At 33.6% G+C, this 14,696-nt stretch overlaps 1 protein-coding gene across 3 annotated transcripts in view; it reads left to right on the top strand.

The window, feature by feature from the left end:
- Ssu72 (Ssu72 CTD phosphatase) overlaps positions 1 to 13,056 on the top strand; it is a 114,602-nt gene extending 101,546 nt beyond the window's left edge. For all 3 annotated transcript variants that reach the window (XM_067118340.1, XM_067118338.1, XM_067118339.1), the window contains exons 5-6: positions 5,838 to 5,956; positions 7,810 to 13,056. In XM_067118340.1, coding sequence (XP_066974441.1) covers positions 5,838 to 5,956; positions 7,810 to 7,911 — 221 coding nt within the window. In that variant the 3' untranslated portion in view covers positions 7,912 to 13,056. The remainder of the gene's footprint in view (positions 1 to 5,837; positions 5,957 to 7,809) is intronic.
- Positions 13,057 to 14,696: the final 1,640 nt, after the last annotated feature.

Genomic DNA, 14,696 nt, shown 5'->3' with positions numbered 1-14,696 from the left:
CTTTTTCAGTGGGATCACATACTCCTTTATAGATTACTAGTAACTGGTATAAATGTTAAGTTATGCTGGATCCCAGTGTTTATAGCCATTAAAAGAAGTGAGGCAGATAAAGCTGTGAAGTCTGCAGTAGTTAATATTACATCAAACATAAACACTCCCATGAACAATTGTCACATCACCTAATTCTATCAAAACAAATAAATATCTATATTTGTTGAATGAATAAATAGCAAAAGTTAAGGTAAATTAATCATATAGTAGGGCTCTGGCAGTTGTCAGTACAAAATGTAGAAGTGGTATTACCCTATCTAAGAATTTGGCGCACTAAATGGCCACCCTTTGATCCAGTTCCATACGTAGAGTATGAGGTACAACACTTCTTTTGTAAGAACAAAATTCAGTCAACAAAATATTAGATATGATAAAAAATCTGCACAATGTTGTCAGAATCTCAAAGGCTTCCACTCGATCAAATTATGAAGCTGTGACTTTTCTGATGAATAGTACTAGTGATTTTATCCTTTTTATTAGCATAGACCCATGGAATTAGCCCTATAAGTTTAAGAATTTTAGCCCTGTTGTCTGTATAAACTATTTTTGTGTTTTCACAGACCCATTGCTTAACAATAGACCAATTGCTGTATGTCCAACACAACTTTCCAGACTTGCTCCAGAAGAGAAAAATTCAGTCATCCAGCCATATAGTTGGGCTTCAAAGTTTCTCTAGTGATAGATCATTCCTTTTGTTTCTTGTTTTCCATAAATAGCTTTGAATATTTCTCCCAGACTTTTTATGATTCTGTGTTCATTTTGTTCATTTTTGTCACTTTTCATCCACAGATATTAGTCTTTCAGCCTCATTAACTTGTTTCCCTTGATGGTTTGTATATAAAGTAGATTGCTTTAAATTCATCAAAGGGTTCTTCTTTGGATAGTCCTGCTTTATCTGCTGCAGTTCTTGGCTTATATGTAAGTTACAGTTACCCTTCCCTGAAGTTGAAGAGGAAAGAGGTTCAGTATACTTGAAGAAATGAAGGTCATGATTGATGACAATGAGGACTATCTGCACCCCAACAAATGTAGAATTATTTTATGAAGTATTAGGGTAGATCTGATATGAATTTAGGGAGATAGCCTAAGCCTTCCAATGTGGTATCTGCTGTAGAACCAAGATCTTCAAGGCATCATCTATTTTCAGGGACCAGTTTCCAATAAACTTTCTATAAAGTGGCTAGATGGTCCACTTATACCTTCCAATTGCTCCCTTTTGAATAGAAAATACATAACTTCAGGTAAAATACTTGGGTTTGTGATCCAAGGTATATTCTGTTAAACATGCATCAGAGTTCAGAGTTGATTACTATTTTTTAGAAAATACTTTTTTTCTGGCAGTCCTTGATTGCCAGTTTCTTGGAGGACACTACACATAGAAGAAAAAGGGCTAGCATGGGTACATGCTAGTCATGGGAAATGATCATTTTTGACCAACCTGCTATTTGCCAGTGACATTTATTTCTTGCTTTTATTAAATAGTGGCAAAGTTAGATATGGATTTAGATGTAATACGTAGAATATAATCATTTTTATCCATAAGAGCGTAGTTTTAAGGGCATGATTTCCACCGCAGATGTGTGGGTCACATAGAAATCTTTTTGTCTGTTTTTAACTTCCAAACATCATTGCTTCTGTAGGATAGCACCAATTACATCTCGCCTCATTTTTCGTTCGGTGGACAATACTAAAGGTTTTTTGGACTATCCCTTTTGTTCCTTTACTGCATTTCTTTCTGCTGTTTGCTTTTCATACATCCTATGGTTTTAATGATTTGGTTTGAAATGAGAGCTCAACTACTTTAATGACTTGGTTTTAAATGAGAGCTAAACAACATTTATGCCCTGAAATGTTGGTTTGATCTACCTTGGAAGTTGACCAAGACAGCCCCTTCTTTGTGTGCCTTTAACAGACTATTTGCATAATGGGTAAAATGACACACCAACTAATTTATCCTTTAACAGACAATTGAAACAAACTAATGTAAGTTGGGGAATTTCCTAAACAGGATATTTTAGGGTGCATTTTCATGTACCTTCCAACCACATACACTTGGATGAGGTTTTCTTGAAATTTCTGTGTTGATTGAATCCTGCCTCTTTGGCTGCCTAGTCTTAAGAGAATTATGCAAAACACTTTTATCCAAGTTCCCAAGCTTGAGAAAAATTTATCAGAGGAAGGATTATATTTTGTCTTTTAGACCATGCTTTATAACATGAATATATCACTCATGTAATAACCAGTGACAGAAAATCTTGTTTGGATTTGTAGTGGTTTTTTCCATACTCTGTGGATTGCACATCAAAATGGCTTGGACCTCCATCATTGTTAAGACCCAAGGACAGGATAGAAACAAAGTAAGAAGTGATTGAAAGTCCATAATCCCCAAGTTCTTGGGAGGTTCACACTGAAGCAGATGGGCATTGAGTGTGGCTGCTTACGTAGGTATTCTTCGAGTTTTACCATCATGATGGTACTCAGGAAATTTTAATTAATGAAGATGGAATTTCATTAACTGTAGTGAGTCAGTAAGTGCTCTCCTGTCCTTGAATTTGAATTCCATAAGGTATTGATTTCAGATATTTTGTTGTGGATTTTTCTACTAATCAGTAGAGGACACAGAATTAACTTCTGTTGCCTACCAGTACATGTAGGTGTGACAGGACACCAAAGGGTGTCTAATTTGGCAGAATACCACTTTAAATGTCATATGGAGATCCTTTTTACATTTAAGGAATTTTGCTGAATACGGCATTAGGAGAATTGTTATGAAGGTTAGGGAGCTTTTGTGGGAGTCTGAGTTGTAGTAACCAAAAGTATTGTAAGTTACTAAAGTCATCTCTCATGTATAGCTATAACAATATGTCAAGGCGGATGATTGTTTGACATTTGCAAATTTTGCATGTACAGTACATATGTTACATATGAATTTCATTATTTGGTGAATGGCAGTGTTTTGGTAATATTAACTCAATCTCTTAGATTTAAGTGTTTTGGTCTTGGCAACCTTAGATGGAACATCCCAATAAGATTAGATTAGTAAATGCCTGTCCTACTTTGTAGTACAGGCGGTCCCCGGTTTACGACGGGGGTTCCGTTCTTGCGCCGCGTCGTAACCCGAAAATCGTCGTAAGCCGGAAAATCGTCGAAAATCGTCAAAAATCATAAGAAAACCTTACTTTTAATGCTCTGGGTGCATTGAAAACGATGTAAACTGCGTTATTATTGAGTTTTACATCAAAAAACCTTCAAATTATGATTATTCTGCCGTTTTGGGGCCATATTTCTTCCGTCGGATCGGCGCATTTGACGCGTCGTCGTAACCCCGAACATGCGTCGTAAGCCGGGAAATAATTTCTGATGAATATATTTGAAAAGCGTCGTAACCTCGGAACGTCGTAAGCCGGAACCGTCGTAAACCGGGGACTGCCTGTACTTGGAAAGGGACTTGTTTTTAATTCCAGTGACATGTTTTGGTTTGTAGGTGCTGGACAACATCAGATTTATTTTGTGATATTGTTAATTTTTTCATAATTAGTTTTCTTGTCTGATTTTATGCTCATGTATACTTTGGTAACTTATATTGTTAAAAAACTGCAATTTTTTAGATGACATATAAACATTATTATTAAAGACACCCTTTAGACCGACTGAAGAGAGAGTAGTTTTTTATTTCAAAGGTGAACTGCCTTATAATGATTGTTTTTAACGATATGGAGTACTGCATTTATGTTTGAATGTATTTGGTTAATATTTTTACATAAAATTTTCCTTTCAGTTGGTTAGATGACTGTGTACTTGTATTTCCCATTACTGATTATTTATGCATTGATGATTAAGGTTATTGGGATACCAATTTACTCTTCATAATTAGTCAATAATAACCTGCTTCTTTTTAAAATGTATTGGTCTTCATGTAAATGGAAAATTTTAACCTGTATTTTTCCCTGCTTTTGACTAAACTTGATTTGGGTAACTATTGTTCTTTCGATCTCTTGACCACTAAAGTGATGTACTACTAGTGTTGCAGCAAGTAGGGAAGATACAGATGAAAACCCAGTAGGTACAGAGATGACACTGGCTGACAGGACAGGCTAGTCATTAGTTTGGAAGTAGTTAATAGGCTAGGAGATAAAGTCACAAGGACTTCATCACTATGATCATCTCTGGGACAGTGATTGGAGGCATGGGTAGTCAGTTATGATGGTATTACTGAAGGTTCATTTGAGGTTGATTAGTAGGTTTTTTTTAATAGCTCTTTTTTGGGTAAAATCTTTGGGTCCTGAATTAAAACTGGGTTCCCCTTAGCCATGTGGATTGATTCAGGGCCCTTACTAAGGGTTTTCATTTTATTTGGTTGGCTTTGGTAATGTTATGGAACTGGATATTGTTAGCTAAAAAATTCTGAGATGAATATTTGCAGAGAAATCCTTCCTCGTAAAGTTTTAAACCTTTCCTTCACAAGTGAGATCATGTCCTGGAGAAGTGTCTCGAGAACAGAAGGTCTTGTTTTAACAACTGGCTAGGAAGTAAAGATGTACCAGGCAGTCTGTTGTTGCTTATCTTAGAAAGCTTGAGATGAGTGCTCCAGACTTTGGCCTTGTAATTAGAGGGAGAAAACTTGAACAGGTGTTTGGAGAATTTTATGTCACTATATGAAGGTGTCTCTGGGTTTGCAGGAAGTAGAAAAAGAAGTTCATCCTTTAATAAAATCTTTTGATGTTATTGGAAAGAGAGCTTACCTTCCATTCTCCCCATCCTCTATTTTGTGAATCATATCTTTTAATTGTGTTTATTATGCCAGATCCTTCTCAATTTTCCCTTGCTGTAACCTTAGCACATTATCCAGTCTTGTGACTTGATAAGAAAAGAATGTGGGTCAGGCCAAGTCAAATTGATGAGGATGATGTTGAATGTTAAGGATTCTGGACATTCAACCACATTCATACAGTCATGGTACTGTTTATACTTGTTTTGGTAGAATTGGCCTTCAGTTATGATTCTGGATCTGGTTCCTTTAACCCTCACGAAGCTAACTTGTTACTTTGGGCCAAAACTCCTATTCCTTGTAGTGAATAATTAAAATTAATTTTTCTCACTTCAGGTTACCCCCCTTTAGGTAGATCATATATTGCTGTATATTTTATTGATTTTTAGAGAGATATATGTCAGTATTTTGTGATATGTTTTGTTAATGAGCTAATCTTACAGAAATATTTGCTTTTTGAGCTGTGATTTCCACACACTGCAATGGGAGTACCACATTACATATGATGAAATGGCAGTTTTTTTTTTTCACGTGTTAGCCATAAGCCTGTTGTTGGGGTTCGTGTTCTCTCCAAAAAGAACACCACATTGAAATATTATTGTCTTGCCTTCAAATTAGCCCTACTCTTGTGAACCAATCCCAGAATGCAAAATTCTTAGGCTTAAATATATCTTATGTAATTGTCTAGTTACAACCTATTACAGATAATGAGTAGTAGAAACAAACCCTCAAAACCAGTAATTTTGTCAATCTACTACATTTTCAGTTTATCCAATTTTAAAATTTTGAAGTAATTATGATTTTTTAAATATCTAATATCTTTACTAAGCACAGACCTTTGTGCTATCTGTTTGAGAGTAAGAATGTTAGCTCACTGGTCGGGTAAATATTTTTATTATTAATAATAATAACACTTGAAAGCTCCAAATGGGAAAAAAATCATATTTTATTATTGTAGAAATAAAGCATGTTATCATACAGTGACATTGGTCTTGATATATAATTTTTTCCTTTACAGTCTTAGAGGCTAGAATCCCAGAGGAAAATGCTCCAGTTCATGTCATTAATATAGATATCCAAGATAACCACGAGGAGGCAACTATTGGTGCATTCATGATCTGTGAATTGGCTGTACTTGTGAGTAAATTCAATGTCCAACTTAAGTACGCAGCTTGTTCAACTTGATTCTCAAATATTGTACTTTAATTGGGAAAGCACATTTGTAAAGTAGTATTATGTTGAAGGATCTGGTATTGGAAAATAGATTGCAGTTTTTTCATTTTAATGGTTAATTGTTTGCAAAGAATGGGTTAAGAATGTTTGCACAAAATTTTGTTAATGAAGTTGTTAAGGAAGTACAGCATATAAAATAGAGATCTTTAGTCCATATGTAATAACACTGAGGTACTCATGCATGTAAACCTTAATAATGTGTAGAATAGATATTTTTAGTCTGTAGGAAATAACATTGAGTTATTCTTTAAATTTCAGTAAGTTAGAGTATGTTTTGTAGGTCACTCTCACTCTTGGTTAGCAACAGAAGTAGCTGTAACCTCACAGGGTCATAAAGACTAAAGAGTCTACAAGCGATGGTATTTCCTGATGTATGTTACCCTGAGCCATATCTAAGTAGGTTTCCTTTTATTGAAGGTATGTTACAAATATGCTAGACAATTGAGATGAAGAAGATCCAGATTAAATTGTCCCATTAGTCTTTTAAAGAGGTACTTTGGTATGAATTCTGTAAATTCAATCATTTTTCCAGATAAGCAGAACTTGAGTAATATAGTGTAGTACTTTCCTTGTTCTAAATGGTTGTAAGTAGCGATTACAATAATAATACAGTGCAGTACTTTCCTTGTTCTAAACGGTTGTAAGTAGCAATCACAACAATAACAGGACAGTGTCAGTGCTTTTGCCTCCAAGATAATCTTGCCTATTGACTTGATTATTTTAATGTTGAAGGCCATGTACTTGATTTTCTTTTCTCTTAAGAAAGTGACTGGTTGTTGTCAGTTATCCTGGACCTATCATGTCAGACATTCCACAGAGTTTCTTTGTTTTTACAGTTAACTAGTGACATGAGTGATGGACATAAGAGTACAGCATCCAGATGATTTTTCTGTAGTTATTTACTCATCCCATTTGCTTTAACAGATATACTATAGAGCAGGTCAGTAGGTGGTGTAGTAACTGGAGTATGACTGTTTTTTATCCAGTCTTATACTCAGATCTAAGATTCACTGTGTTTAGGTAAAACTGAACTTGATTATTCTAAATGGTGTACTTGACATTAACAGGCATTAATGGTGATTGCAAACTTCTTTTTTTTATAGTAATTAGAAAATATTTATTATTTTATATCTTTTTTTAGCTGATATGGTATTTTATTCCCTGTTTGGACGTCAGCAGTCTCCCAGTCTTTTATCTTCTTAACAAAAGGCCTGCACCGGTAGTTTCGATACTCCAAACAGTGTTGGTTATGATTTAGGTCATTGTAAAAAAAGGCTTTGATATTTGGAGATGTGAGCCCTAAAATCAAGTTTTATATCTGGAAAGTTTTTTATGCTAGAAACTTTGAGAGAAGGATTTAGGATGGTACCTCATAAGCTCAGAATTTTTTTTTTTTCAGGCCAAAGCATATTCATTAATCATAAGATAGCTGTAGGAGGTAGTTTAAATTTTGTAATGTACTGTATAAAGTATCATAATTATAGCAGTCAAAATAGCATGTCTTAAATGTTGGATATTGAGGTAAATATACAATTTTGAGTTTTTACCATTAGACTGAAAATTTGTCTTGTAAATTAGAATTAAGTAGACAGCCTACACATAACTGTTTATTCATAAATTTTGCATATTAATCTAATCTTTAAATTTGGCAAGCTAAACTTAATGAAGCATGATTTATTTATTTATCATTTAAGGAAAAATTCTTTTTTGGTAATGGTTGGCAAGTGGAAATAATCTGGAAATTTGTTTTCTTTCAGCTTTCAACTACAGAAGATTTAGACAATGATATTGATGAACTTTTACATGAATTTGAAACAAAATGTCAGCGAAATGTACTTCACTGTGTACAGTTTTATTAGGATTCAAAGGAATCAGTTTGTCTATAGGTTCATTCCTTTTTGTATGATCATGATTGGAACTGGAACTTTTTGTAATTTTAGATACAGTATTTTGTGTTATCTTCATTTAAAGTGCTATAGAGCCTTGTATCTGATTTTAAGTAATTGTACAGATTTCACCAAGGATATGACTAAGGACAATTTTGGTGCCTCTGTATGCCATCTCAAGTCTTTAAGTTTAGAGGGATTCCAGGTTTAGGTATACAGTAACACTCAGCTTAACAGACACTTTAGGCTTTCTGATGAGTACCAAAGTCTGTTAACTAACAACAATCCCATATTATAGCCTGCACTTGAATATTTTCTAGATATCTTACAGCTAACAGCAATTCCACATAGTTCCTAAACTAAACTAAACTTGACATTCAATATAAGAGATTTGTATAAAAATGTATCACATCCAATATGGTAGCATAACGATAACATAGCTGATAAGTACAGAAACCTGTTAAGTTGAGGTCTGTTAAGATGTGATTTACTGTATTTTACATGTCCTTTACTTGAAGTTGTGAGTTGGAGGAGTGCTCATGTAAAATTGATTTGCCTCATTAGGCTGAGCGAGAGGAGCAATGGTTATTTAGTAGGGTAAATACCTTCATGATCACTAGTAGCAGAAAAGGACACAACATTGTTCATTTTATTAAGTAAAAAAGAATAGGGTTTATTTATCTTGTTCTGTTTACCTACTAACCGTATATTTCTGCATGTAAGATGACCTTTAAATCATGAAATTCACCACTAAAAATCGGGGGTCGTCTTACACTACCATTCTAAAATTCAAACCTTGAATTCTAAGTGATGTTATTAGTAGGGTAGCCTTGGCCTTGGTGCGATAACCACCGACATACATGAAAAGATTCACATTATGAAATAAACTGATAATAAAGGTAATAAAACCATTTTTTACCTTATATATTATTGTCATATCTTCATACTAAATAGCCTATTCGAGGAATAATTCCATATCAATGAAATCAACTTTTATCTATGCGAACATTTGATATTGCTTACATTCTCAAAATCCCAGCTAATAGAGTACTACCGATATCTTCATTGCCATTAGTTGCTAGAAGAATATAATTTGGAGATACTTTTTCTTGTAAATTAACAAAGTTGGGTTTAAAATGTGCACATTACTTGACTGTATAAGCAGTAAGTGTGATTTCGCAAGTTCCCGATGTTATTCGTTTTATTCAGCCTCGGCTATAATCTGTAGCTTTAATGTACTGGCATTCTTCCATAAGATCTCCATTGTGTGAAGGATGAATAAAATTGTATTTTATTTATACTTATCAAAGCCACAATTGAGAATCGGCAGGGTTTAACAACTTGACACCTTTAAGGCAACTCTTAATAAACGCTCGATAGTTATGGTAAATGACATCAGCAATCAGCTGTTTCTCAATTTGGTTGTTTATGTTGTTACAGGTTTACAATCGCTTCATCCATAATTCTAAAAACCAGAATTTTTTAGTGGAGGATGGAGGAGCATCATAAGTACAGTATTACAGTCGATGAAATTTAGAGAGAGAGAGAGAGAGAGCTACTATTGCACCAGTTAGATTGTTCCACTGATAGATATCCCATTTGCAAAAGTCGGATAATAGTTGTATTGAGAATTATGATAATTTTAATAAAACTCTTGTTTTACTGTATCTAATTATATTGCATGTATTATTATCGTATTACAAAATATGAACAGAGTGATCATGTGCCATTTGCATTCTGGTTTTGTTTACATTCTTAAAATAATCACTCTGATAATCAGCTGATTGCATTTTACCAACATTATCACTGTCTTCAGTTGCAGAATGAAACTTAATTCAGAGATACGTTCCTTTCGTAAATTATCAAAGCTGGGTTTAAAAACTGCAACTACTGTACTTTATTTATAAACACTTTAAATTAATAAAGTGCATGTGTGATTTTGCCAGTTTCAGACGTTGATTTTGCCTCCAAAACATCTTGGAGTCTGCTCATTATTCGCTTCCTCAGCCACAGTATAATACCTGCTGCTCAAAGTTAGTGGCATACTTTCTTAACACCACCTTCTCCATTGTGTGACGGAAGATTGAAAAAATACTTTATTTTTATTCAAGGAATTACATTGAAAATAAGCAAGTTTTTAACAACACAATACTAACGCAACTCTTAATAAACACGTGTTAGTTATGGTAACTTACATCGGCAAACAACTGTTTGTAGATTCTGTTGTTAATGTCAATACTTGCTGTTGTTTATTCCAGTGTTTTACATGCAGTTGCAGGTTGCTGTTAATTGTCAGAGATAGTAATGAATTTTTACACAAGCCACAAATTTGGTAAACCTGGGTGAATGTACAGTATCATGAACTTTGCTCATCGGCATATTAATTAGTTAAAAGCTAACTTATGTAAGCCTTATCGGTGAAATATATTGAAAATGAGACAGGCATAGAAAGCCTAGCCTAGTGTAATCCAAGGTCCAAAGAAAGTGTATAATTTACTAAAAAAGCCTGCATATTATACATGCAAATTGTGTTTCTTTTTTATGCTGTGTATTTTTTTAGTGTTATGGAATGTTATTGTTGGAAATGAAATATGCTTGTGTATTAAGGGGTAACCTCCAGTTCCAAATTCCGAAAAAATTAAAAAACCGAAACACAGCTTGCCCCTTATCCAAGGGTTTCGGATAAGGGATTGTGAACCTGTAACATCATCTTTACATAATTACAAATATGAGTTAATTCATGAAAGCTTGCCATGATTTTTTACCTCGTCTTATCTAGAGGTTGTCTTACACACATAAATATATGGTATCGTTTTTCTTAGTCTTGAATTGCTTTAGTGTAGGAGTGGTGTGATTATTAGTATTTTGGGTTAATTTTACACTCGTTTTTGTAGATCATGTGATGTGGAAAGATTTGTTTTCTGCAAAAAAGAATGGTCTGTTTTAAAGTTGTTTTACTCTTAGTAACACACTGGACTTGATGCTTTGTGGTGCCATATCTATAATTTGTGAAATACAGTAATGCAATTCATCACTTTGTTTATGCATGCATTATTTGTTTTTCTTAAAGTAACTTAAAGAAGACAGAAATAATCGGATGATATTTTGAAACTAGCCCCAAAACTGGTATGATTTGACACAGACAAATGATTTTACTAATGCAATATCAGTCAGGACATTACCCAACTGAACTTGCAAAAATGTCCTATACTTGACTGACAATCAGATTAGAAATCAAAATTTGTGGTAATGAGAATTATATACATTGTGTAAAATGTAATAAATTATGAAAATTTCATTTTCATTGTGATTTTAAAAAGTGAACAGAGTGCAGCTGGTGCATGTTGTAAAGAAGGTTGAGATTCCGTAAAGCTTCAGCTTAACACCTTACCTGGTTAGAAGTCTTGAGTCTGCACACAACCAAGATATCCTTGACTGCTTTCTATTTTGTGTGTAAGACACTCATGTGTTGTATTCTTAATTAATGTTTGTAATTTCTTCCTCTCATACTTTTCCTAATAGTTCTTCCTCATAACTATTTGCCTGTGTAAGGAGATACCAAACAACTTTACAAATTTTTACTCTTAAAATGTATAATTTGTGTGTTCCTGTCTTATGCACAAATCCCTGATTTTTTTATGGCTAGAGTCTATATAAAGAAGTTATAATAATTATTATAACCAAGATTTATGGAATTCAACAACGTTAGTTTGTTTTAAGAATAGTAGGTTAGCAAATATTCAATGAACTTTGGAATTTTATGTTGGAAGGAAATGCTATAGGATAAGATGGATTTCTTGTACAGTTATAAGTTAGGAAAGCACATGCATAGTCATTTCAAACCACTTGAATTTTAAATAGATATTAAATATACCTTCAGAGTCCCTCTATCTCTTCTTTTGAGACTTCAACAGGGGTATCAAAATTTATGTAGATATATTCTTGATGCATTCCTCAATATTTATCGCAAATGCAAATTAGTTTAATATGACTCAGATGTTGATTTGCATTTATGTAGATGTTTAAACACTGAATATATTTTTTTTTTTTTTTTCTAACATAGCCCAGCAAATATATCCTTCCTTTAGCTGCCGTTGGTTCTTAGCGTAAGTGAATACATTCAAGACTATGTTCAGTTGACCTGTTCTTTTTCTATTTTGATCAAGTGGTAGTTACGGAAGGGTTTTATTTGCTAGACTGTGCTAGATTTAATTAGGCAGAATAGATATATTATATAACCACTTGTGAAATCTGTATATACTGCATTTATATAAGTATATATACATACTAAGATAAACAATGATCCTTGAATTGAATAGTATAAAGGAGTGGTCTGGTGTCAGTTTTAAATTGGTTGTCAGATTTTCATTTGTACTAAAGACTTGGAAGAGTGAACACAATATTTTCTCACTGTGTAATCATTACTACATTTAGTTATTAGGGCATAAGTCTAACTTTGTGAAAATAATTTGAAATAAAATGTAGGAACCTACGGGTTACAGCAGTAAACTGTAATAACATTTAGTTGTTGTGCAGACAGGTAAATGTCTGCGTGCTGTTTGTTTTTTTTATCATTGTTAAAAATGTTGATTCAGGCATTTTACAAAATTTATGTATTGACTGTAATGAAATATAGATTGGGTACTTTCCAGTAATATACAAAAAGCAGTTTGTTGACTAATCTTGAGGTACTATAGTATGGTGTGCACCAAGTGACTGGATATCTATTTTAGTTTGTGTCTCAGATTTTGCACACTAGTTTTAAACACTCATTTTGATATTGAAATACAGACATATCAATTTTAATGGTTGGATCAGGGTCAGTGTCAGACGTAAATCACCCATGGATATTGATGTTGTACCAATATCTTTTTTATATACTCTATATTTAATTGTGATGTTTAGTTATTTTACTAATAAGACCAGAGGTGGTTTGTATTTTGTAATTCTCTTTTGTTAAAGAGTTTAATGAAATTATTTGATTGATCTGAATATCAAGTGGACATGTAAAAAAATGAGTAGTTCCATATTTAAGAATTGAAGGATGTCGTGGTATAATACAGTATTGTAAAAATGCAGTATAATGTAATAACATAGTAATAAATGTTATTCTTTTTCTGTTAGGTTTTTATTCTTGTATTATCATTGTTTTAATTGTAAAAACCAATTTTATCTGAAAAACAGTTGAATTGCTGCCATTTCCTTACTACAGTAATATTAATTATTTGAAATACAGTATTTGTACTATGAACTCTTTATAAATCATGACCTAATAATTTCAACCTTATAGTTGATATCCATGACCATTTTCCCTTCTTCAACTTTTCTCTTGTAAACCACTGACTTGAAAAAGCAAGTTTCCTGTGGACAGTATGACCCTATGTATGGTAGCAGCTGTACTAGATTTAGAGTAAGGTCTTGGGAATAATGTAAGAGGGCCAATTAGAATACCTAGACATGATGGAAATTTTAGGCAGAAGGTGCACAAGATAGAAAAGAACGAACTAATAGGCCTCATGTCAAATTCAGTAAGTTATGAAAAACTTTTACAACCAAGTAGCGTAGTCACGTGGCATGTGGTCCATTCATTTTGGTGCTAAATATCTGTGAGGAGCAGGCACTCGCATGAAGCGTCAGTCCCTCACTTGGCTATTCCAGACATTTTTTTCTCCCCTCTACTCTCAGAATCCTGATGCCATTCCTCCCAGATTTGCCTCTCTGACCCTACTACCTAAGTCTTTGCTGCCTGTACACCTCGTATGCTACTACTTGTCTCGGAGTTTAAAGGTTGAAAGTGAATTAGAGCTTCTATATTGGTGAGTGGCTTTCCTTAGTCCTTGTAGTAATAGCCTTTAAGGTTACCTAAACTTTACAAGGCAATAGTTAATGTGACTACTGTACAGATAATGAGTTCTAATTTGATGTTTAAATGAACTATTTCAAGCATTTTATCCCTTGCACTTAATCAAGGCAATGTTATAGGTGTTGCCATGCTTCCTAAAGAAAATTACTGTTGCCCTTGTTTTAGGTGTCACTTGCCTAAAACTACAAAATTTATCTTGAGTGTTATTTCATTTTCATTGCATTTTATAGTGCATGATGTCAAGATGAGCTTCTGAAATCACTTAAAAATGAAATGGTTAAAATCAAACTGGGCAGTGGCTGTAGAACAATCATGGCTTACCTATTCAGTGAATCATTTCAGGTCCTTTCACACAGCACAAATGTGTATTGCATTACACTATGATTAAACTTTTGGTTATTAGGCTGAAAGCTGAAGAATGGACCAAGCTATTCAAGTCAAACAATTTTCTGTAGCCCTAGTTATAAGCATCTAATTATTTGGGTTAAATTTCTTCGCATTAATGCAACTGTTGTTTGGTTGACTTTGAGGATGGATTTGGACTTAACAGTCCAGACTTGACTGTCTTGGTCTCAGATGGTGGGGAATTGGACTCGTGTTTGACTTCCGGAGTTGTGGATTTGATTACAACACCTCTGAGAAGGTATGTTTTAGTATTTTGAGGAAAATTATATCAGTAGCCCCTTACCCCCACATTATTATGATAGGATTTTGCTAGCCTGCCTATTTAAGATATATTATTCTTTAGATAAATTTCATCAATGAAGTAAGCACACATAATTGCTTAGCTTGGTGAAGAAATGACATGGAACTACTCTTAGTTGTGGGATATGTATTCAATGTTCAAATCTATTTTAGGGTTGTTGTAATTTGAAAAGAATTTTTTCATTTGGCA

This window comes from Macrobrachium rosenbergii, chromosome 16, assembly GCF_040412425.1.
Source record: "Macrobrachium rosenbergii isolate ZJJX-2024 chromosome 16, ASM4041242v1, whole genome shotgun sequence".
In the NCBI taxonomy this organism is placed as follows: domain Eukaryota; kingdom Metazoa; phylum Arthropoda; class Malacostraca; order Decapoda; family Palaemonidae; genus Macrobrachium; species Macrobrachium rosenbergii.
This window is presented reverse-complemented; position numbering and strand designations above follow the sequence as displayed.